We start from the raw sequence: 25,949 nt of genomic DNA on the forward strand, positions 1-25,949 counted from the left end.
TCCAAATCTAATTGCCTGGCAAGATTAACAACTTCTTCTATCACATGAGCGACATGATCAGTTTCTGGCATTGTTTTCGTCTCGTTTTTGAAAAAAAATGGACAAAGTTTCTTCCAGACACCATTCAATGTTTTTTTGTGAATTTCATTCCAAGATTCTTCAATGATTCTTACGGCATCTAAAACATTGAATTGTTTCCAAAAGTCTTTAACATACATATCACTATTTTGTCTCATAACTTCATTCAGACGTGCAAACGAACGCCTCGTGTAGTAGGCCTTGAATGTTTTGATGACTCCCTGGTCCATCGGTTGAAGCAAGATGGTTGTGTTTGGAGGCAAAAACACAACTTTCACACGTGGGTCGAAATTAATTAGGGTGGCAGGAGGGTGACCGGGTGCATTGTCAATAAGAAGCATCACTTTAAATGGAATTTGTTTAGACTTGCAATAACGTTCAACTTCTGGTATGAAGTGGTGACCAAACCAGTCCTCAAAAACGGAAGCTGTCACCCAAGCTTTATGATTTGACTTCCAAATCACTGGTAAACTAATTTTAGATATATTTTTTAAAACTCTTGGGTTTTTGGAGCGATAAATTAAGAGAGGTTTTAACTTGCAGTCACCAGCTGCATTCCCGTCAAGCATCACTGTCAATCGGTCTTTGGAAACCTTAAAAAAGCCTGGAAAGCTTTTCTTCACGCACAATAAAAGTTCTTTTAGGCATCTTCTTCCAGAACAGGCCAGTCTCATCCACGTTAAATACGGTTTCACTGCTATAGCCACCTTCTTCTATCATAGCCTTGAGTGTCTCAGGAAAAGAAGACGCAGCTTCTTTATCAGCACTTGATGCCTCTCCACTCTCTGCGATACTGTGCCAGTTACAGCGAGTTTTAAATCAGTTGAACCAACCGTTACTAGCTACAAAGTTTTCATCTTTGCCCACCTCCTCAGCTTCTTCTTTCAACCTCTCAAAAATCAGCTTAGCTTGATAGCACACAGTGTTCTGATCGACTGGACAATTCTTCACTTTTACTTGATTATCACACCATAATTTCAGCATTGTTTCCATCTCAGCAATAATACCATAACGTTTACGAATTATGCTTGAGTTCAAGGATTGAGCATTTTTCACCGCTTCGAGAATTCTTCCTTTATCTTTTATGATTGTTCTTACTGTGGATTCCAGTAGCTCAAACTTCTTTGCCAATTCACAAATTTTCATTCTGCTATCAAAATCCTTGATAATGTTAAGTTTACATTCCAAAGATATCGTTTTCCTTTTCCTACTAGGTGCAGGAGGATCAGATTTACTTCGTTTGAACGACATAGTTTTTTAAGGGTTTAGAAAACTTTCGTCGATTGTAGAATTGTAATTGTGCATGTAGAGTTCGCACGAAACACGTCCAATGCGTATCACAGCAAGAGAAACACTGAGGGTCGTTTTTCATATGCCATCGATACAGTCAGTCCTCGTATAGAACGATAGTGTAATTGTGTTCCTATAAACCCTCGTGCAATAAACAACAGGCCCTATGGGAAAAATAGGGTCAGGTGCCGACCACCCAAGATTGAACACACATTTGTAACCAAAACATTACCAAACACAATAAATAATCTTAATAAAATACTTGCGTATTTTATTACGACTATTACGTAATAAAATATTATTGCTAATGCTTTTGCTTCTATCGTAAGCAAACTTGTTTTTTGTTTGGTTTTCTATCCAAACAGATGACAGCTGTTCCATCTCTTCCAATTCTGTGTCTTAATTTAATGGATTTTAATTACACTTTTAGTTGTTCCTGCTATCAAAGTTGTTTTTATTTTCTCTGCATTCTTTGTAATTCTTGGCGTTGCCTCATTTAGGTCTGTAGCACGTGCAATATCACATGGTCTTTCATTTCGCTCAAAACGTTTCACAGTTTCATATTTTTTCTCTATCGACAGAGGCGGATTGGCCATAAGCCTTACCGGGGAAACCCCTGTGGGCCGGTGTGATTTTGGCCATAAATCATAGTATGAGGCCACTATAAATTTTCCCGGGTAAGACTTTTTGACCCAGTCCGCCTCTGTTTATCGATATTGCTTTTTTTTTTTCCCTCTCTGAATCTGCAGTGTCTTAGCCAGGACGCTTCCTTTTCACACCTTTTAAGTATTTTACTCATTTTTAGGGAATAAAGCACAATTACAAAATGAGGAGGCACTGCTTGATACGCATAAACAAAGCTGCGCGCATGTAGCAACTGAATAAACAACACCATAAAGGCAGAGATACACTATTAACACCTCACATTTCGAGGGGTTACTACCATAAAACAATAAAAATCCATTTGCATTTCTGCTAGTGGAATCTGTTATAAACTGGTAGTAAACTCGATCTAATTGCATACCGATAGCTGGAATTGTGTTGGTTTTTACGTTATTATGGTGAAATGCGTTTCCCCTTCACTGATATAAAAAACAAATACATTTTCAGAATCTTCTCTTCATTCCTATCGTGTTGCGTTCGGTTGGGGTGATTCTGCGTTCGACTGCCATTTCTTGTAAACACAAAGGCGAATCGTGCATAAGCGAATTCGGTTCGTGTTATATTATAAGATATCGTTACCATATTTATAAATAGTGTATGATTGAATTCATGTAGTGTAAACACGTGTTATACGAGGACTGACTATACGGCTCGACCGACGCGATCTATTTCTCTCGTAAAAAGGATGTAATTTCCGACAAAAGTTGAGCATGAATTCGAATGCACACATACAAATATGACAGTTGGAATACAAATTCTTGTATATGTGTGCAGCTCATGCGCAGCAAAGTTGAATTTTGTTCATCTTTCACTCTCACTCTCCGCCGTCCCACCGTATATCGATAACATATGAAAAACGACCTTGAAGATAGTGGGCAGCAGCATTGCCAAACGAAAAAATCAAGAACTGCGTAACTCCGAGTTCGCATAAGTCGGGGTATTACTGTACTGTGTTATACAAGGGTTACCTGTATACTAAAAACTTCCAAGTTTACTGATACCCTATACAGCAAGTACTACACAATGGACTTTGAAATAGTTCAACACAGAGGCATCCATTCTTCAGGCTGATCATGAAAATAAGGCATGATGCAGCATGTTTCTCTTTTAATCCTGTCAATCTTTTTGTGAATATTGCACAATTTCAAAAAAAAAAAAATCTCATCTTAGATAGTATTTCAGAAAATCAAACAGTATTTCAGAAAATCAAAAACATTATTCAAAGAATAAAAAGTGGACAAAAAAAAAAAAAAAAAAAAGAAGAGCCAGAGTGATATCAGTTCTCATGGTAAAGAAAGTTTAGGGCATGGGTTCTTAGCCTTTTGCTTTAAGGGAGCAAGATTTTGCAGCTTACAAACGTGCAGCACCATATATTAAAATATAAATTTTCTTGCTTAAAGAATAAAAAATTTTTTTTTTTTTTTTTTTTTAAATAAAATTGTTAGCCATATTACAAATACAAGAATTATATTTCTCAATTAAAATTTTTGGGCACTATTATTTATTACCTTATCAGTGTGAACCTTGACTATGAACAGATGATGCCAAACCTTTGAAATTAATTTCTCCATTATGAAGAGATAATCGCAAATTTTCTTCCAAATGTGATGTCAAAATCTTGTCCTTTTTATTTTTTTGATATTGTTCATTAATGCAAAAACACTTTCACACATGGATGTTGATCGAAACATAGAAAGTACTTTGAATGCTTCTCTTTGTGATAAAGGAAATTTTTTTTTGTAGTCAGAAGAACACCAGAATTTTAAAATAGTTGTGTTGGAAAAGACATTTCAGAGCCAAAGACAACTGCATATCAGCAAGTTCTTACTTGGCAGCTGCTACTTCATTTTGATTGAAAATTTGTTCCAAGTTAATGATTCCAAAATTTCTGTAGTTTATCATTAATTCAAATTTTGGGAGGTGCTCTTTCAAGTATTCAAATCTTTCTTGGAATTGGTCGCTAAGGTCTTTGATTACATTCATTACAAACAATGGGCACTCCCCAGCAGTTTCCTCCAGACATTTTTAAGGGTAGGAAAAATGAAGCAAATTTCCTTTTAAAACTTGATTCTGAAACACTTGAAGTTTTTTAGCAAATGCAATAATCTCCTCGTATAAAACTACTACAAATTTATCTTTTCCCTGTAGCCTCAAATTTAGCTAATTTAAATGGCTGAAGATGTCAACCATGAATGAAAGTGTAATCTTGAAATCTTCAGCAAAAATTTCATTAAAAAGGTTTTCTTTATTGCTTTCTATTAGAAAAGCTTTTACTTTTTAAACACCTCCCAAATTCTGGAGAGCGCCTTTTCATGACTGAGCCAACGAACCTCTGTATGGGTAATAAGATCAGAATGCATTGCTTGAAGGTCTTCCAAAAATATTTTTAGAAGTCTCTTATTTAGGGATTTAGCAATAAAATGGTTAATGACTTTAACACATCTATAATTTCTTTTTGATATTTCATTTGTGAATAAAAGGCCTCGATATGAATCAAAGTGATAATGCACAAAATTAGGCATCCTTTCATCTCTATTAAGATAAGCAATAAAGCCTTTGTTTTTACCTATCATGGAAGGAGAACCATCGGTAAAAACTGATAAAAGTTTACTCAAATTGGGAAACAGCAACCCCAGAGCAACGTATCAACTCTGTGGTACTACACTGACAGTGGCAGAGAATGAAAAGGACCTGGGGGTGGTTGTGCAGGCAGATATGAAGTTCTCTGAGCAGTGCAGACAGGCTGCAAGAGTAGCTCATGGTGTATTGTCAATGATATATAGGAATTTTTCTAGCAGGGATTAGGAGGTGATTATTCCCTTGTATAAGGCAATGGTCAGACCACACCTAGAGTACTGTATACAGGCCTGGAGGCCTCATTTCAAGAAGGATGTAGAGCTGCTGGAACGAGTACAGAGAAGGGCAACAAGAGTAGTGAATGGAACAAAGGGGTGCTCTTACGAAGAAAGGGTTAAGTTTTGCAAATTACAGTGTCTGGAGACTAGGCACCAGCGAGGTGATCTGATAGAGGTGTATAAAGTCTTGAATGGTTTGAGCATGCTCAATGCTGATGGGATTCTCCCTCTTGCTCAGAATAATCACCTGAGAGGGCATAAATTCAAATTGAGGAAAGACAAATGTAGGATAGACGTGCGGAAATTTGCCTTTAGCCAGCGGGTGGTTGGTGGGTGGAATAGACTTCCATCCCTTGTCGTGGAAGTTGATAGCCTAAATAAGTTTAAGGCTCAGCTGGACAGGTATTTCGAACGAACAGAGGGGTGAAGTGGAAGTGGTTATTTTTTTATTTATTTATTTTATTTTTTTGGCTGATGCTGCATAAGCTTGCTTTCTTGCATCAAATGCCTCTACTAATGCTAAAAATCAATTTTGTGCACTGTGAGGAATTTCATAAGTGTGTCATATACATCTTTTCCAGTTGTATGACCAGTAAGCAACAAAATAGCCAAAAAACCTTCTTCACAGATGCCATCATGTTGAATGAACTGAACAAAGCACGAGTTGTGATACGAGCGAAACATCAGACTAGTCATCAAATGCCAGCGAAAAAAAATACACAACTTTCAATTCTACCTAGTAATTCATTGAATATTACATCTGTCATTTTAAGAACTCAATTTGAAACTGTATCATTACTCAAAGGAATATTTTTGGCAGAGCTAATCAAGGTAGCTCTCTTTGTTTTTCTGGTAAGATGCTAACAAGCACTTCTAATGATGACACTACACATTTTTTTTATTATTTCACCACTAGTGAAAGGCAATGAATTCTTTGCAATTGTATTTGATAAAATAAAAAACTTCATTTGCAAACGGTTTACTACTATTAGTTTGACCTAAATTTAAAATATTTTTCTATCTTTCGAGTTTCTTTTTTTGATACTTGAAGTATAGATTTTCTAATATCACTACATTTGGGAAATATTTGTGAAAATTCTTATGGCAGGTTTTTTCGTAATGTCTTTCACAATTTGACTTCCGATAGCCAGCCAAACATGCCTGACATAATCAGCAAATTACACCAGTCCAATAGTATTACTATCTATTACCAAATAATCATATTCCCAAGAGGACTGAAATGTATACTTTTCAATTTTTAGTTTCTTTGCATTTGAAATGTGTAGGTCTAAATCAGACAACTATGAAGTGTTAATGCATCATTTTTCCCTCACAATGTTCATTTTGGTTTCTTTTAAAAAACTTATCCATTTTGAAAGGGTTTAATAACTTTAGTTAAATCTGTTAAAAGAAAATGCATTTAAGCTGCACACAAAATCAAAAGATTTCTTATTATAACGCTTTCATCACCCTTAAACTCAGCACTATACACATTAGCATAGGCATTTGATGCAAAAAAGCAAGCTTATGCAGCATCAGCCAAAAAAAAAAAAAAAAACACCACTCCCACTTCACCCCCTCTGTTCGTTCAAAATACCTGTCCAGCTGAGCCTTAAACTTATTTAGGCTATCAACTTCCACGACAAGGGATGGAAGTCTGTTCCACCAACCAACCACTCGCTGGCTAAAGGCAAATTTCCGCCCGTCTATCCTACATCTGTCTTTCCTCAATTTGAATTTATACCCTCTCAGGTGATTATTCTTAGCGAGAGGAAGAATCCCATCAGCATTGAGCATGCTCAAACCATTCAATGCTTTATACACCTCTATCAGATCACCTCGCTGGTGCCTAGTCTCCAGACACTGTAATTTGCAAATCTTAAGCCTTTCTTCGTAAGAGCACCCCTTTGTTCCATTCACTAATCTTGTTGCCCTTCTTTGTACTCGTTCCAGCAGCTCTACATCCTTCTTGAAATGAGGCCTCCAGGCCTGTATACAGTACTCTAGGTGTGGCCTGACCATTGCCTTATACAAGGGAATAATCACCTCCTTATCCCTGCTAGAAAAATTCCTATATATCATTGACAATACACCATGAGCTACTCTTGCAGCCCGTCTGCACTGCTCAGAGAACTTCATATCTGCCTGCACAACCACCCCCAGGTCCCTTTCATTCTCTACCACTGTCAGTGTAATACCACAGAGTTGATACGTTGCTCTGGGGTTGCTGTTTCCCATGTGTAGTACTTTACATTTGTCAATGTTAAACTTCATTTGCCACCTCTCAGCCCATCTGCTCAACCTTTCCAGATCCTGTTGCAGCAGCATAGTGTCAGTAGTGTCCTTGACAACCCTGCCTACCTTTGTATCGTCTGCAAACTTCGACATTAAGCTTGATATACTATCATCAATATCATTTATGAATACAGAAAACAATAATGGACCCAACACTGAGCCCTGAGGGACTCCACTAATAACATTAGTCCACGACGAGCAGTGTCCATTGATTACCACTCTCTGTCTTCTTCCCCTCAGCCACCCCTTTATCCACAGCAGCAATTTGCCTCCAATGTTACACTGCTCCAATTTGTGCAACAGTATCAAAAGCCTTTCTAAGATCCAAGTATATAATATCAAAGTTATTCCCTGCATCCAGTTCCTTTGTGACTGCATCATAGTATCCAATCAAATTGGTCAGGCAAGACTTCCCCTTAACAAAACCATGCTGTGTCCGAGCTATAACTGAAGTCTTGTCTAAATGATCCTGCAGTGCTTCTTTAACTAGTGCCTCCATTAATTTTCCTGGAACAGAAGTTAAACTCACAGGTCTATAATTGCTTGTGTCAGCTTTTGATCCTCCTTTGTGAATTGGGGTCACATTTGCACATCTCCAGTCTATGGGTACCTCCCCTGAGTCCAACGAAGCTCTCATAATTATGGCTAAGGGTTTGCTTACTTCCTTTGCTGCCTCCTTTAATATAACTGGATAGATCCCATCCACCCCAGGTGCCTTTCTTGTGTTTATCTTCAACAATTTCTCCTCCACTTTACTCTCAGTTATTACAAGATTCTCTAGCTTACTGCTAGAGTTGAATACACCTCTGGTATTCCCCTCGATAAATAACTCCTCATGTGTGAATGTCGATGCAAAATATTCATTTAGTTTGTTAGCTACCTGAGCAGGATCATCAACAGTTGACCCATCGATATCAAGTGGACCAATCTGATTCATCCCCTTCCTTCTAGAGTTTACATAAGTAAAGAACTCTTTGCTGTTTTTCTTTGCATCCCTTGCCAAAGATTTCTCGTAATCTGCCTTCGCCTGCCTAACCTCCTTTGTAACTTGGTTACAGATCAACTTGTATCTATCATAGGCTTCTGTGTCATGTGTTAATTTGTATGTATCCCATGCATGTTTCTTCTCTGCCATATGCCTCATCAGTTCATCTGACATCCATTTAGGCCTAAACCGTGAACAATATTTCTTAGTTGGTATGTAAAGTCTAGTAGCTTCCAAGATAAGTTCTTTGAATGCTTCCCATTTTGAATTTGCTGTTGGTAACATCATCAGTTGGTCCCACTGTATAGAATTTAAATACTGTCTCAGACCATTGTAGTCACCTTTACGAAAGCAAAAACCCTTCCCTTTACCCCTGATAGTAGTTAGATCTTTGAGTAAATCCCACTTCAGCACACTGTGATCACTGCCACCTAATGGTTCCTTTATCTGCAGATTCTTAATGCATGAAGAATCACTACTGATAATTTGATCAAGAGTATTACTCCCTCTAGTTGCCTCCCGAATACGATACCAATTGCAGCAATGCAACTGTGCGTAACTTGGAAGAAACCTGTACAAACCTGTTAAAACCAGAAACTGAGAATCGCATGAGGCAGTATCCTCAATCTGCGGCAACACTGCAGCAACAATGACTGTACTCTCAAAAAAGTATTTTATAAAAATTTTTCTTACTAAATTAAATATTTCCAAGAGAAACATCGATATCAGTGCGTTTTAACTATCAAGTTCGCATCATACGTCATGAATTCAGTGGAGGCAAGACAACTTATAAAGCCGCTTTTATTTTTCTTTCCAAGGAGGTTGGAGATTTACGAAGGTAAATCTATCTGACGTTGCTTGCATGTTTTCTGTTGAAGTCGAGTTCTGTGTTCATTGTAGACTACCGAATTCTATGACATCATTATACAATCCTATGCTATTTTGTAGAATTTGAGGCGTCTGGTGAAAAAAAGGATTTTCTAGTGAAGACTGGCATGGATTTTTGTAGAATATCTAGAAAGTTGAGAAATAGAAAGCACATTTTTTAAATACAAAAATTTATACATAAATTTTTTTGCTTAAGTGAAGGTGTTCACGAGCACCCATTTTAGGATCAGCTGCGAGCAAAATTTGTTTTTTAAAGAGCACAATGGTGCTCGCGAGCACCAGGTTAAGAACCTCTGGTTTAGGGCATGCATTTAAGTAAACTATACTGGCTTTGGTATAAATATTTTAGTTGAAAGAACTAATAACAAATGAGGAAACAATTATGCGGCCAACTTAAAAAAATATATTTCTGTTTCTGATGATCGTTCTGTGATCACTAGAAGCAGAAAGCAACCACTGTCACACAATGGTAATATAAATAATACTTGTAATAATGCTCAAATCCTACAGGTAACAAAGTTAAGAGTATTTGCAAGAATGAGTTGCACGACTAAACATAACCAAATGTTCCAGGAGCAAGAAGGAGAAACAAAATTCTTCAAATATTAATATATTTAGTCATATGATTTCAACCCCAACTGAATGTTAAGTGACCAACAGGAAACCACCTTGGAGGAGTAAGACTAACCTTGTCTTCTTCATAATTGTATTAGAACAAGTGGTAAATTATAACTAAGATGGGTGCTTCCTTAGCCAGGTGGGCAGGAGCAGCAGTGCATAGCAAATATGGAAGATGCGGAAAGGTCAGGGAATGACCACCGCATAATCCCGGAGCAATATGGCCTTAGTTGTTAATGCTCCTAAAAACCAAATAACAAACAACATAAGATGAAGGGAAATAACAATAATTGACTGTCTCTTGTAGTTGCTACTGTTATCCAAACAATGATAAATATAGGGTTTTAAATAAATTGTAGCATGGATTATTTCAGATATGTCTAAAATGAAATTCAAAGTTGGAATTGGGGCCTGCAACTTTTCAACTTCTAATTCAAAAAAGATTGCTGAAATAATCTATCAACAAAATGACATTGTTATAACAAAATTGGATGAAGCTATAACAAAAAGGCAAATCGAGGCTGATCAGTTATACAGAAAAATGGTATAATTTATGCAAATGAACAGAAACATGCATGTTACAGTATCGGCAGAAATATAAGAAATTAAAAAAAATAATAGAAACCTAATATGATTTAGAGCATATTTATCAAAAAACAAAAGGATAAAGCAATAAACATAATTGCACAGTAATTTTAAAAGAAACATTGTGCTAAACCGTACAAAAAGGGCATTAAAATTTACATCTACACAAAAAACTGCTTGTGATCTCGAGTTCCAATCTTTGGGTGTATGAGGTACCGCCTGGGCAATTCGTAACTTGAAAATGTTTGCTTACAAAGTAAAGAGTGCTATACAACAGTGTTCCACTGTTGATGATCCTGCTCAGATAGCAAACAAACTGAATGAGTATTTTGCATCTACATTCACACATGAGGAGTTATTAAGGTTCGAAAATGGCAGAAGGTTATCAAATTGTAGCAGGGTGCTTAATGATTTTGTAATAACTGAGAGCAAAGTGGAGGAGAAATTGTTGAAGTTAAACATAAGAAAGGCACCTGGGGTGGATGGGATCTATCCAGTTATATTAAAGGAGGCGGCAAAGCAACTAAGCAAACCCTTAGCCATAATTATGAGAGCATCCTTGGACTCAGGGGAGGTCCCCACAGACTGGAGATGTGCAAATGTATCCCCAATTCACAAACGGGGATCGAAGGGTGACACGAGTAATTACAGATCAGTTAGTTTAACTGCTGTTCCGTGTAAAATAATGGAGTCACTGGTTAAAGATGCATTGCAGGATCATCTAGACAAGACTGCAGCAATAATTCAGACACAGCATGGGTTTGTTAAGGGAACATCTTGTCTGACAAATTTGATAGGATATTATGATGTGGTTACAAAGGAACTCGATGCAAAAAATAATTTTGATATCATATATTTGGATTTCAGGAAAGCTTTTGACACTGTTGCGCATGCAAAAGATTATTGTACAAATTGGAGCAGAATGGTATTAAGGGTAAGTTGCTACAATGGATAAAAGGATGGTTGAGTGGGAGAAGACACAGGGTGGTAATTAATGGGTGCTGCTCTTCGTGGACTAATGTTATTAGTGGAGTCCCAAAGGGTTCGGTTTTGGGTCCACTGTTGTTTTGTATATTTATCAATAATATTGATGGGGGTATATCAGGCTTAGTGTCGAAGTTTGCAGATGATACAAAGGTTGGCAGGGTTGTTAATGACAGTAATGGCAGTGTGCTACTGCAACAGGATCTAGATAATTTGGGCAGATGGGCTAAGAAGTGGCAACTGAAGTTTAACCTTGACAACTGCATATGGGTAGAAGTAACCCCAGAGAAACGTACCAACTGTGTGGTACTACACTTAAGGTGGTAGAAAATGAAAAAGACCTGGGAGTAATTGTGCAGTCAGATATGAAGTTTTCTGAGCAATGCAGACAGGATGCCAGGGCAGGTCATGGGGTTTTGTCAATGATATATAGGAATTTTGCTAGCAGGGAAAAGGAGGTCATTGTCCCTCTGTATAAGGCAATGGTCAGGCCACGCCTTGAGTACTGTGTACGGTTCTGGAGGCCTCATTTTAGGAAGGATGTAGATTTGCTTGAGCGTGTACAGAGAAGGGCAACAAGATTGGTGAGGGGAATGAAGGGATCCTCTTACCAAGAGAGGCTTAAGTTCTGCAAATTGCAGTGGCTAGAGACTAGGCACCTGCACGGTGAACTGATTGAGGTGTATAAGGCCTTGAATGGGTTGAGCACGCTGAATTCTGATGGGATCCTTCACTTGTGTTCAGATTACGAACCTAAGGGGGCATAAATTCAAATTAAGAAAAGACAGATGTAGAATAGATGTGCGGAAATTTGCCTTTAGCCAGCGGGTGGTTAATTGCTGGAACAAACTTCCATCTGTTGTTGTGGAAGTTGATAGGTTAAATAAATTTAAGGAGGAACTGGACAGGCATTTGGAGGGAATGGTGTGATTTTTTTTTTTTTTTTTTTTTTGGCTGATGCTGCATAAGCTCATACACTTGCTTTCTTGCATCACATGCCACTAGTACTACAATACATAAGTCAAAAATATTTCATTCTTGCATATTTTCCATTGAAAAGGCAACGATTTATGAAGTAGCAAGAATGAAAATTCGTATATTAGATGTTAGTAACTGGGAGCTCACTACATTAGTTGTAACCAGATTCTTGTGAGTTTATTTTCATGAAGTTTGTTTTTGAAGAGGTTTGTCCACTAAGGATCACACAGATATATCCAGACAGTTAGATGGGGGGCTATGGATTATAACTATTTAATTAACAAGAAATATCTTTTTCTGGAGATGAAGTGGACGTTCACTGGCATCTATATACAAGACTTTGGATTAGCAATATTCAGAATGTGCCAAGAACAATCACGAGAGCATTATACTGGACTAGTTTGTGGCATGCCGTATGGTCTTTTGTGCAGAGCATCAACTGGGGCTCTAGTTTAATTCAGATCTGATTAAATTGACCCCAGGGGCTCACATCTGGTGAGTATGGGCTTGGCACACCCAGGGTCCTGAGCTGGATATCATCATTCTTCTCTTTATTGGTGATTCCTTTCTACTCTCTCTCTCTCTCTCTCTCTCTCTCTCTCTCTCTCTCTCTCTCTCTCTCTCTCTCAGGGTAACTCGGGAATTTTTTTTTTTTTTTTTTTTGGCTGGTGCAGCATAAGCCTCAGGCTTCCTTGCACCATATGGCTAATAATAATAATAATAATAAGTACAGGCACTCTCTGACTTACATAAGGGTTGCGTTCCGCGGAACTCTACGTAAGTCGGAATTTCCATAAATGCTTATGCAGCACTCGCAATCATGCTTGCTGAATTTGATTGAAGAAAAAAAAAGAAATGTTCAACGAACATGTAAATAGAATTATTTATTCAATTTTTTTTTTTTGTCTCATGTGTAGGGAAAATTACAAAAGTGTACAAAATTACAAAAGTGTGAAATTAAAATAATTATAAAATTACAAAAAAAGAGAGGGGACAGGCATAACGTCAGCAAGTTTTACCTTTCAAGCATCATTGCCAGAACCAATGTCTCCAGCTGATAAGTATGCTGCTGCAGAGGTTGAGGGCTGTGGAAATTAGAAGGGGTTTTTTCCAACCCACCACAAAATTTCTCTGCTGCTGCAGAATCAGCACTGGCAACTTTACTGCACACTTTAAATGTTGTGGCAACCAGCGTAATGCTTGAACCTATTAAACTACCCGTTGCTTGCCACGAACCTGGCTTGGGGTTTGCAGTACTTATCCTCTATGTCTTCATAAATACCTGTTGCTTTTGCTTGAATGGTCATTAGACTAAGGGCACTCACTTTTGAATCTGATTTTCCATCCATATTATTAATTGATTTTCCATCCATATTATTAATAGCTTTTCCATCTTCGATATAGCACCCAAACGCTGGTTTGTGGTCACTGTTGATTTTAAATGCGTTGATCCTTTTAACATGTTCTTTATACGTGCACTGTCCTTTAAAACAGTCTTCACTGTTGAAGCAACAAGACCTAATTCCCATGCAATAGATGACAAACTTTGTCCTGCTTCGTACATAATCATTTTCATCTTCATTTCTAAATCAATTTTGTTTCGTTTCCTAGCCCTGCCACCACATGCACTTTACGTTGGTCACTTTTCCTTCAACATTGTAGTAAGTAAAAAGGAATAAAGAAAGGTTCTGAAAATTTGTTTTTTATATGATTGAAGATTTCAGTGAAGGGGAAACACATTTCACCATAATAATGTAAAAACCCACACATTTACAGTTATTGGGATTATCGCAAATGCAATAAGATCGAGTTGACTAACCGTTTATAATTAGATGCACTAACGGAAAAACCCAATAAACTGGAAAGTGCAAATTGTTCCAAAGGCATTCAAAATTGATTCTTATAACGGAACATATGATAACGATGAAAGGGTAGTGCAATTCACAAAATAAAAATGACCTTAGAGAGATAAATAGCTTAGTTATATTGTATAGTGAAAATTAACTTTGAAGGGAAATGAAGGAATGAATTTGGTAATTCATTCTTGGAATGAATTACAAAAAAAAAAAAAGTGTTACTGAGTTCAACATTGCAAGTTCAAGTATTACTGGGTTCAAGTATTACATAAGTTGGGGAGTGCCTGTATATAGATATCACAGACAAGACAACTTTCAAGTATGTTTGGCTTCTTCATATACAGAGAGTTTGTTTGTAATACGTCTCTGAAATGTTAATTTTGTGTCAAATGTTAGTACTAAGCATTAGATATTGTTGATAAGTGGTATCAGTGGAGTTCCCAGCAGTAGCTCAGGTTCTAGATGTAGTGCTTTTTGCAAAAAGTGAAGGATTGTAGTTTTTAGTGCTGATAGATGGTAACTATTAGGTGAGGGTATATGACACTACTTTGTTTATTGCAGCAATTGTCGTTCAGTGGAATACAAACTCATTGGCATACAGGTAAATGTTAAACATTAGTTGGAGAGAATTCAGGAATCTACTGTCTAGATGAAGCATGAGGTAGTAGATCCATCACGGCCTGGTGTACCATTCATGGATTTGTTTAGAGCTTACTGAAGTTCACAAACTGTAAAGAGCTGATTATATGGAAGAGATAGTCATATTCTGAAATTTAACTTGTATGGCTCATTTTATCCTGTTAAGAAGATGCTTCACATGCTGGTATGTCTGATTTCGGCAAATGTTTCTACCAGAGCATTTGCTATTTCTGCTGAAAATGTCTTGTTCATTCTAACTAAATATCTGAGGATATCGGCTGGGCTATCTACCATTATCTACCAATGGAGGATATCTACCATTCAATTTTTTTTAAATTTTGTTCCTTGTCACTCTGCTTTCTGTATTTGTGTAGTGGGGAAAAACTGGATCTAAGAGTTTTTTTTGTTTTTTTAAGGCATATAAGGCAGAGGAATTTTGTTTTAGATGCTACTGGGATTACGATTTGTCTGAGCTTTAGTTCTGTTTCAGAGTGAAGATTGTGCTTTTGACAGAAGTGGATGCACATGGTCTTTTGGAATGAAAATCTGAAATTTTTACTATTGCCCAAGAATTGATAGTTAATGGCTTGCTCCAATTGCCTTTCAATAACTCTCATACGGCATGATTGTGAAAGGATGTTAAAGTCATCAACAATGTAGGTATTGTTGATGACTTTAGTAATAGGATGTTCAGTAATAGGATTAACTTTGATAGCAAAAAGCATTACATTTAGTACTGATCATTGAGGAACTCCCTCCTCTTGGCAAAATGGCTGATAGAGAGAGAGGATCACACACAAACTTGAAATAACTGGTTTGAGAGGAAGTTTTTATAAAAATGGTAATGTGCCCCCTAAGACCAAAGTTATAAATTTATTTTAAAATTCCAGAACTCCAAGCAGGGTTATATGCTTTTTTCCACATCAAAGAAAACTGACACCTGGTGCCTCGCATCTCAGGAAAGCATCATGGATTAAATGGTCAGGCAGATTAAATGGTCAGGTGTTAACCCGTTTCTTCGGAAGCCAACTGTGTCCTCGAAAGTAGGTTGTTAGCTTCCAAAAACCACAAGAGCCTAGCACTGTCCATTCTTTCCAGGATCTTGCAGAAGCAGCTGATCAGAGCTATAGGACGATAATTAGAAGATATTTTTGAATCTTTTCCTGGTTTAGGAAAGGCAAGTACAAGTGACATATGACAAGAGTCCAGAAACTGTTCTTTGACACTATTGTAGAGAGAGAGCAGATAATTCAAAGATTCTGATGAAAGATGTTTAATCATCTCATAATGGCTGTAATCTGGCTCGACAGCACTCTCTTGAGAATGAGATAGCACCACCATAAGTTTCCATTGTGAAAAATTCTGATTGTATGGTTCACAGCCATTAGAAGACAGCTTCAACTACTACTTTTCAAATTTTTGTTTGACGGCCAGAAACTGGGGTGTATGATGTTATAGCAAACACATTGGCGAATGTCTCCCAAAGAGTGTTCGCAACTGCATATCCATTATGCTCTAGGATTGTTAGAGGGCGTGATGTGTATTCCCTTTCATATTGTGGACTTTGTCCCAGAGGACTTCTCGTGTTGCTGCCTGGCTGATGGAAGATGAAAAGCGGATCCAAGATTTCTTCTGACTCTGACAACTAATATAACGTGCTTTGACATGTGCACGTTTGAAGGCTATTAGATTTTCTGTGGTAGGATATCGATTAAATATTCCCTACACCTTGTTTTGTGCCTTTCTTGCTGCTGTGCATTCTTGAATGTAGAATGCACAGCAGCAAGAAAGTGCATTCCATGTTCAACCATGGTTTTGGAATTCAATGTCAAGTTTCCACAGCAATAGCACCTGTCACTCAGGTGTTGATGATGTCACTGGATGTCTAGCAACTTTTTAAAGACAACAATAACCATAAAAATGACTGAATATAAGGGTGGTAATACAGCATTACAATTAAATGGCTGTCATAACTTTAGAGGGCAGGTTTTTATTTTTTTTAAGTTGCATTTGCTACATATCCTCACACCATAAAAGCAGATGGTCTGAAGCTAATAAAGGACTTGCAGGTTGAACCAGCACCCCTAACGTCAAAGGCCACTCCACCATCTCTTATAGACTGCATTAGTATATACAGACACCTGCTTGATGGATTTGTATAATGAGAAAGTTGCTTGTTGTTTGTTATTTAGTTTTTAGGAGCATTAGCAACTAAGGCCATATTGCTCCAGGGATATGTGGTGGTCATTCCCTGGCCTTTCCGCATCCGCCATATTTGGCAGTCATGGGCTTGAACCCCGGTCTAATCAAGAAGAGTGTGCTACGCACTGCTGCTCCTGCCCACCTGGCTACAGAGGTGCCTGAGAAAGTTGCTGGAAACCACAATTGGTGGGAACAAATGTGATAACAAATATAAAATTGGAACTGGTGATCACACAAATATGAAAATGGATGGGATACTCCAGCCAGTTTCATATTTGTTACATTATTCATATTTCCTGAAAACTTATTTGTTGTAAAGAAAAGACTTTTTGATATAAACAGCACTCTAACAGGCATGTCAGGAGGCCTAGTGACATTTAGTTGCATATGCTGTGCTTTTGCTAACTTATGTTTTAAGTTAATCAACTTTGTTTATTTGAAATTTGTTTCGAACAAAGCAAGCTTGAGGACCCCTTCTTCCACCAGGTTTGAAAAAAAGTCAATGCAGATCTAGTCTTGCCCAAGTTGGTTGTGAACAAGTTTTTTGGCACCATTTTTGCACAGACTTTCAAGACTGATGTTAAAATTTGACGAACACTGTCTCAATCCAATTTGCTATCATTCTGACAGGCATTCTTTGATTGATAGAAAAGATTTCCCAAACACCTTTTAACATTTTCATCAATTTTGCTGATGAAAATAATGAAAAGGTATGGGATATTACTTTCCTTTCCTTCAGAAAATTGTTTATGCCACTCAAAAACTCATTCCTTAATAGCAGACTTTCTATATAACCTGTAGCAATAACTTTCAATGGAGGTTTTTTTGCAATTTAACCAGAAATATTCCATTAGAATTTAACAGCCAGTTTTTTGAAGAAAAAATACTTTAATATTATAAGAAACATGATAAATATATAACTTACGATTACTGTAACAATAGATGAATATATATTCAACTTGATAGTAATTACACAATACCACCTATGTATTAATAGGGTGTATATGATTTTTAAACTTATTTGCTAAATTTAAAATGCGGCATTGTATGAGTCACAAAGTACTTTTTCACTTCATCATTTGTTAACATATTTAACAAACTTAAACAGGGGCAATTTTTATTTATAACACTGATTTAAGTTATTGATCAAACATTTAATACATATTACTTGATACTTACTAAGGATGCCAAACAGACAAACCACAATGAGAGCTAAGGCAGCAGCACCAAGCTGCATTACTTTTTCTTCTCTAACAGCATTGCAAAGGTCACCAGTAAATCCACTTTCACATACACAGTAAAATCCCTTTCCACCTTGAAGATTAACACACAAACCTCCATTAAAGCAAGGCTGACTTAAACATTCATCTTCATCAGTGCAATTCTGGCCATCATTTGTTATTACAAACTTATCAGGACAGCTAAAAGAACAAAATAAAGTGTTTGTTGGTTTTTCTATAGTAAAACAGGCTAAAAAAGTTATATTATTATAAATTTGTGAAAATAAAAAAAAATCAGTGAGTCATCATTTGGCACACTGCTGATCAAATAGTTTGAGCATCAAGTATGCATGATTTGTCATTCCTGCTGCATATGACAAGTATACTTGTAAGCTTTTCACAACCAGTTCTCGCTCTCAATGGATATTTAAGAGATACTTATTCATTAAATGTCTCTTACATTACCAAGATAAAAATTAGGAAAAATACTGATTAGGTGAATTTTATATACCTTGAAACAAGTAGACAGGATGTAAACATGCAAAAGAATATTTTGCAACAAAAATAAAAATCCTTCATAACTGTCAGGATGGGAGGGGGGCAAAAAAAACCCCACCTATAAAATAATTGAACACGTACATATTCAAATGAAATGTTTAAAACTTAGCTATACTGCCTATTATCAGGAAATTTGTGACTAAACTCTTGCCAAATATCTAATACTGGATGGCTCCACTGGTTGTGAAATGTTCAAATCCAGTTATTGTACAAATGTCATGCACGTAGTGACAAAGTGTCCTTACAATAATTACAGCATACCTCTCATTGCAGCTACTTAATTTTTCCTGCGCATGAGATAAAAAATTGAATAAATACAATAAATAATTCTATTTACGTGTTCGTCGAACATTTCTTTTTTGATTCAATCAATTCAGCGAGCACAGTCGTGAGTGCTGCACAAGCATGGGGGAAATTCCGACTTACGTAGCGTTCCGCGGAATGCAACCCTAAAACATAAGTCGCAGAGTTCCTGTATTTCTTTAATCCTAATGGTTATTATCATGTCAGAACTCCAAACTCAAGGCCTATTTTATTATTAGCACAATAAAATAAAAGTCAGATAGATTAGGTAGATTTTTTTTTTTGCATTTATGGACACAAGAAAATATTTAGCAAGACAGAGGACATTTATACAAAGGGTACTAGGAAAGTTTTGCAATACAGCTTTGTTTATTTAATTTTTACAAAGTAATTTCCTCTACATTCAATACACCTCTCCATCCTCCGAAACCAATCTTTAAACCAGTTCTGCCAAGTTTCACTAGGGAGTAAAGCACACTCGTTGTCCCAAGCCCGTAGAAGGTCCTCATCACTGGAAAACCGCCTCCCTTTTAGCTTCATTTTCACATGCGGCAACAGTGCAAAGTCACAGGGAGCAAGGTCTGGACTGTAGGGAGGGTGCTCGAGAAGTTTCAGTCCTATCGTGGTCAAATATTCGGTGCAGGCTTTGGGGCGGTGAGCTGGAGCACTTTCGTGATGGAGGTACCAGGTGTCCATTCTTGACTTTGGCCGCAGGTTCTTCATAGATCCAATGACTTTAGGCAGGCATTGTTCAGTATACCACTTAGCTGTGACTGTCCTCTGCGTGTCCAAAACGACACGTTCCACAATTCCACTCGATTTGAAAAATACAGCTATCATTTTCTTCTTTACAGATCGGGATTTTCTGACAATTACGGGTGTGTCGTCATCATCAAAGACCCAAACCTTGTTTTGAGCCTTGGTCGGCAGATCGTAATAGTACAGCCAAGTCTCGTCACCTGTCACGATGTTGTTCACATACCGAGATTGTCCCTTATCAAACTTTTTTAACATCTCCCGGCACCAAGTCACACGTCGTGTCATCTGCTCTTCAGTCAGTTGATGCGGCACCCAGAGAGAACAAAGTTTCTTCACGTGCAAATGATCTTGCAGAATCGAACGAATTGCTGGTGCATTTAGGCCCAAAGTATCCTCTATCTGTTGGTAGGTCACTCGCCTGTTTTCGTCAAGCATTTTCCTCACAGCAGTAATGTTTTCCTCCGTAACTGACGTTCGTGGCCTTCCCGGCCTCTCCGAATCCTCCAGAGTGAAATTTCCCCTTTGGAATTCTCTATACCACCTGAATATCGTTGTACGATGTGGACAATCATCATCTAGTGCAAGAGTCATTTCTTCTAAGCACTGGTCTATGGTTAAACCACGCACGAAATTATACCGCAAAACTGTCCTTATCTCATTTCGTGACCACGACGCCATCGCAAGCACTTTACACTCTCACTACTAATGAATAACTGAGCCCATCGACTTGGCGCTGCGGCTGCTATGCACGTATGAACATGTCTCAACATGCAGCAACAAGCAGCTTTCTGTGATTCATTGTTGCTTCATATTGCAAAACTTTCCTAGTACCCTTTGTATACAAGCAAATATAATGCGCTTGTTTATTTATTTGTTTACTGTAGTCTTCTAGTCAAAACAAGTTACTTAACTTTGGATAAATTTGATGGAAAAGTTTGGCGAAACTGATGCAGTTCCTCTTGGCATTTGTAAAGTTTTCAATCACGTCTGGCATAAAGGTCACCTAAACGAACTCTCATCATATAGATTACCATCAGTGTTTTGCAACTGGATAACTGGTTATCTCTCTGACCAATCAATTTAGGTGATAATAGATGGCTTTGTCTTCTAACTTAATTAATGCTGACATCCCCCAAGGTACAGTGCTTTCTCCCATCTTTTTTCTCCTATATGATAATGACCTTCTTCACTGACTGGAAACCCTATATTGGCAATTACAGTACAACTACATTCTAATATGAGAAATCTCCCAATATGAGAAACCTTGCCCTGGAAAAACAGTCTCAACTTCTTGATTATCCACCACCTATTTGTTAAATGATGATCTCCAGGTTATTCTCCAATGAGGCAAAAAAACTGAGTTAAGTTCAATCCTGAAACTCAAGCCTGCCTTACTTATCACAAAAAAAGAGTGTGTTCCTATGCTCATCTTCAACGGCATTCAGATTTCTTGACAAGATGACATCTCTTCTGGGGGACTTTTCTGATTTTCATCCTGTCTTGCAATATTTGTGTTCCCAGTATGTATGTTACACTTCACACATGTTAGAAAATAGTAATAATTCATAAAAAGCAATGACATTTATGCATGAACTGGGAACTTTGTTTATGCACATCCACCACATTGCCCATTCATTCTTCCAATTTCATGGCAACAAACAATATCCAGTGCTTCAGCTACAACATACAGTATACAGATAGTCTATATGATATTCATGAAGAAAAAATAAAAAAATAAAAAATAAATCATTGTTGAATTTTTACAGGTCCAATTTTTATAAATTTGGTAAAGGCTTGATAAACTACAGTAAACCCCCGCTATTCGCGGGGGTTACGTTCCTGAGAAATGCCGCGAATATCAAAAAAGGGGAATACTGAGTTATGGTTCCCATAGTAATAAAGGGGTTCCGTTCCAAAGTATGAAATATATAAGAAAAACTAGTCTAAAATTTTGTCTATGTATGTATTATATGTACCTTCATAATATGACTATGTACATAGACAGTACATAGTGAAATGCAAGCATAAGGTATCGAAATGAAAATAAGAAACAATTTAATATTAAATGTAATATTTATTAGAAATTTCAAACAAATCTTTCAAACAAGCGCCTATGCTAGCTAAGAAACTTATCCCGACAGTGCTATCACCAGTTTCGCTAGTGTTGATAAAGGAGTTTTGCCTTTTCACGAATGATAAGTGAACTTAACGGAATTTTATTTTGAGTTTGGTCTTCTATCCACAGATTTAAAGCTTTTTCCATTTTTTCTAATTTAACATCATGAGTTACAGAGCAAATTTTTGAAGCAATTAGCGCGTTTTCACGGACACGTCGGATTTTTTCTTCCGATTTCTTGATTGATCGTATCATTGACTCATTGATTTTATAATGTTTTGCCACTGAGGAGATACTTTCACCATTAGAAATTTTATCTAATAACTGAATTTTATTCGCTAATGTCATCACCTTCTTTGATCTTTTCACATTTCCCTTGTTATTCGTAGCCATATTTTTGTACGGGTTAGAAAGAACTTGTCCACAATAAAGTCACTTTCTTCCATTAACACACTCGAAAAAGTCTGTTTTACATCGCAAAACGGTAGATTTATCACTTTTGTAGCATATAAATTGATAAATTTATTGAATTTATAAGCATATAAATTAAAAGCAAACGACGAAACCTTCCATGACAAGAGCATAACACATATTGAACAAGGATTAGCAAGAAACATCCACGCTCGCGATTTTGTAATCCCCCCCCACCGAGCGCTGTTTTGACCGGTGAAGATAATTTTAACCACGCCCATGTTTTTTTATGGCAGAAAATGTTCACGGCGCTTTAAAATTCACATTTTTTTAGGTTTCATTTTATATTAAATCAGCGATCGCGAATACAGATACCGCGAATAGCAGGGGTTTACTGTATTCTAAAAGGCGGATTGGCCACTCTTCCAAGCCACACTGACCACAGCAGCCCAATCGTTGAACATCATTGGACTCAGCCCGGATCAGCATCAGATGACGGTCGCTGGTCTCATCACTGAAGCTGCCAACACCTCTATCAAAAAGAAAAACCCAACCCCGGGGGCTGTACCCTGGTGGTCTCCAGAGCTACAGAGGCTTAGGCAGGAGGTGCACAGGAGAAGGAAACTCTTCCAGCGGGCAAGGCGCTCCCAGCCGGCAGCGGAAGTGGAGGCACTGAGACAGAACTTCCGAGATGCAAGGAACCTATACACGGCAACCATTCGCCAGCGTAAGATGCGCAGTTGGGAACACCTTGTTTCTACCACTGGGAATGATAACCCCTGGGGTGTGGTATACAGAGTAACCACAAACAAACTCCCCAGGGGTGAGACCATACCAGCGACGAGGACACGGCAGGGTACTTATACCCGGACCTGGCAGGAAACAATTATTAACATCATGGATACCATGTTTCAAGACCATCTTGCCCCCTCTACCCCAGAGCAGATAACCCTCTGTGCAGACAATGAAACCTACTACACGACTGCAACAGAAGAACCTTTCACCAAACTTGAACTGGAAACAGCTGCCATGAGGATTAGAAACAAGAAGTCTCCTGGTTCTGATCTTTTGGAGCCAGAGATTGTCAAGAAAGCCGTCGAAACCATTCCAGAGGTGCTTCTTAATCTATACAACCACTGCCTCAAAGAAGGCCTGTTCCCCCAGGCCTGGAAAACTGCAAACTTGTGCCTCATTCCCAAAAGTCCCAACAAACAACTGGACCTTCCGGGGTCATACAGACCCATAGCACTGTTATCAGTCCTGAGCAAGCTCTTTGAGCACTTATTAAGAAACAGAATAGGGATCCACTACACTGCAGCCGGCTTGCAGTCACCCCGACAATATGGATTTAGGAAGGGATGCTCAACCTTGGATGTCCTGGAAAATATTACAAATGCTGCAACTACCTCAGATCAGAAATACTTTCTGGTCATAGCAATAGACTTTGCTGGGGCGTTTGACACTTTATGGTGGCCAAGCGTCCTGGCCCGACTCCGGAAAGCCAACCTACCATCAAATCTGTATCAAGTCATCAAATCCTACCTGTCGAATAGGTTCGTGACAGTCAGAGCACCATATTGTTCAGTAACAAGAGAAGTATTCAGAGGATGCCCACAGGGCTCAATCCTGGGCCCACTCCTATGGAACTTGGTTCTAGATGGCTTTTTGAACCTGGAACTCGGCGACGTCGTTCCCCTAGCCTATGCGGATGATGTGGTTCTGATGCTGCCTGGGGGATCTAGGGCGCAACTGGAGAACACCGCCAACAGAGCAATAGAAACTCTAGAGGACTGGGCTAACAACAATAACTTGAAGATCTCATCCTCGAAGACAAGATCTATATTATTAAAAGGAGCCCTAGACACCAGACGACCCCCTCAAATCAAGATACAAGGTAACACAATCAAGCTTACCACCGAATTAAAGCACCTTGGAGTCGTACTAGACAAAAACCTGAGCTTTACACCACATATAGTGCACTTACGGAAGAAAATTAGAGGATACTCCGCACTTTTTGCGCGAATCACACGCAAGGAATGGTGTTTGAGGCGGAAAACCCTCAGCCTCTACTATAAAGCTATTTTCCTGCCAGCGATTACATATGCTTCTGGAATATGGTATCGCAAGGCTACCACTGCAGTGAACCGGAAAAAATTGGAGACTACACAGCGACACATACTCTTAACCATCTCGAGAGCATGTAACACTGTAAGTACCCACGCACTCCAGGCTCTAACGGGATCCCTCCCTCTGGACCTGGAGATTGTTAAGCATGGGCTACTCTATCAACTGACCAAAGGCAGAACGGCAACATGCCTCGACTACACCATAGATCTGTCAAATGATCCCAAAGTAGAAAGGAGCCGTCTCTCCGCTTACCTCCAACAAACTTGGCAGGCCCGCTGGGAGACCTCCAGCAAAGGTGCAATAACTAGAAAATTTCTACCCAACATACGGCTGGTATACCCGAATTATCCACCGTGGCTCTCACCAGGACTCTACACCACCTACCTGCTGACGGGACACGGGGCCATTAGAGACAAACTACAAGGATTTGGACTGAGTGATACACCGTTCTGCCTCTGTGGTGAACGTGAAACGTGGGAGCACCTAATGTACAGTTGCCCACTATATGAGGACCTCTATTGCAGGTTCATTACTAGAACACAGCTTAACCTCCGTAATCAAGAAGACCTCGCCATAACTGAAGTTGACACATACAAGGCGTTCGCGCAGCTGGCCCAGGACCTCTTCACAAGGAGAAGGACGCTCCCACAGCCTCAACCACTGCAGTAAACAACCATGCCGTGCAGGCCAGCAGAATGTCTACACAACCACGGAAACCTTCCCAGATACTACCATGCAAGGGCTCAGAGAAATGATTGCAGCACATTGCTGCCACCTAGCCATATGGCGATCTGGGCTGGCAACCTTGACCAGCCTGCTTTCACTCCTATTCCTTGGCAGGGGGGGGGAGATGGCTCGCTGTCTTCTCCTCCTCCTGCCATCCCCCTTTCCCTCTGGTGGGGCATGGGCATGCCCCACTGACTGCAGGGGCCATCTACCCTATCGGCCCCTTACTTCTCTTTCTTCCCCCCAGCCTTCAGTCTCCCTACCCTTCTCTTTGACTATTCACCGCGAAAGCCCCACGCATCCAAATTTAAATTAGCACCAAAATTATTGCCCGCCCCATTAGGCCTCTAGAACTTGTCATTTTAGCGTACAATCCCATGGTAATTTCGGGGAACAAACCCCACATACCAACTTAATAGCGATTTTGCAATTATACCACCGCGATTATCTATCTTTTTTTTTTTTTCTATAGGACCCAGCCGCTGAAATCCCAGGAAATTAGGCGGCGGGACCTGCCAGAGTATAATAAATTTCAAGGTACACCTGGCCAGCCTCCTCGTTGGCATAGTACGGACAACGTCGGGTCTCATCAGGGGCTCGACGGCCAATAGGCCAGAAGAACAATGGGCACAACATACTACACAACACATGATCCACACACTTTTAAATCTCTGGTCTTGACAGAGTACTGTCCCTCGATACAGCGAACACTCGCGGAGATGGGAGAAATTCCTGGTGCCGTTTGACCCTCAACATACTTTGTACTTTGTACTTTGTATTCTAAAAGGTCCAAATATAAAATTTCACGAAAAT

The 25,949-nt window shown here is 38.7% G+C and overlaps 1 protein-coding gene across 1 annotated transcript in view; it reads right to left on the reverse strand.

Moving 5' to 3' along the window:
• Positions 1-25,949, reverse strand: part of LOC150082844 (neural-cadherin-like) — a 500,869-nt gene that overhangs the window by 12,842 nt on the left and 462,078 nt on the right. The window contains exon 34 of the mRNA XM_090377625.1: positions 18,096-18,337. Coding sequence (XP_090233751.1) covers positions 18,096-18,337 — 242 coding nt within the window. The remainder of the gene's footprint in view (positions 1-18,095; positions 18,338-25,949) is intronic.

Source organism: Mastigoproctus giganteus, chromosome 7, assembly GCF_048544385.1.
Source record: "Mastigoproctus giganteus isolate SK-2022 chromosome 7, ASM4854438v1, whole genome shotgun sequence".
Classification (NCBI taxonomy): domain Eukaryota; kingdom Metazoa; phylum Arthropoda; class Arachnida; order Uropygi; family Thelyphonidae; genus Mastigoproctus; species Mastigoproctus giganteus.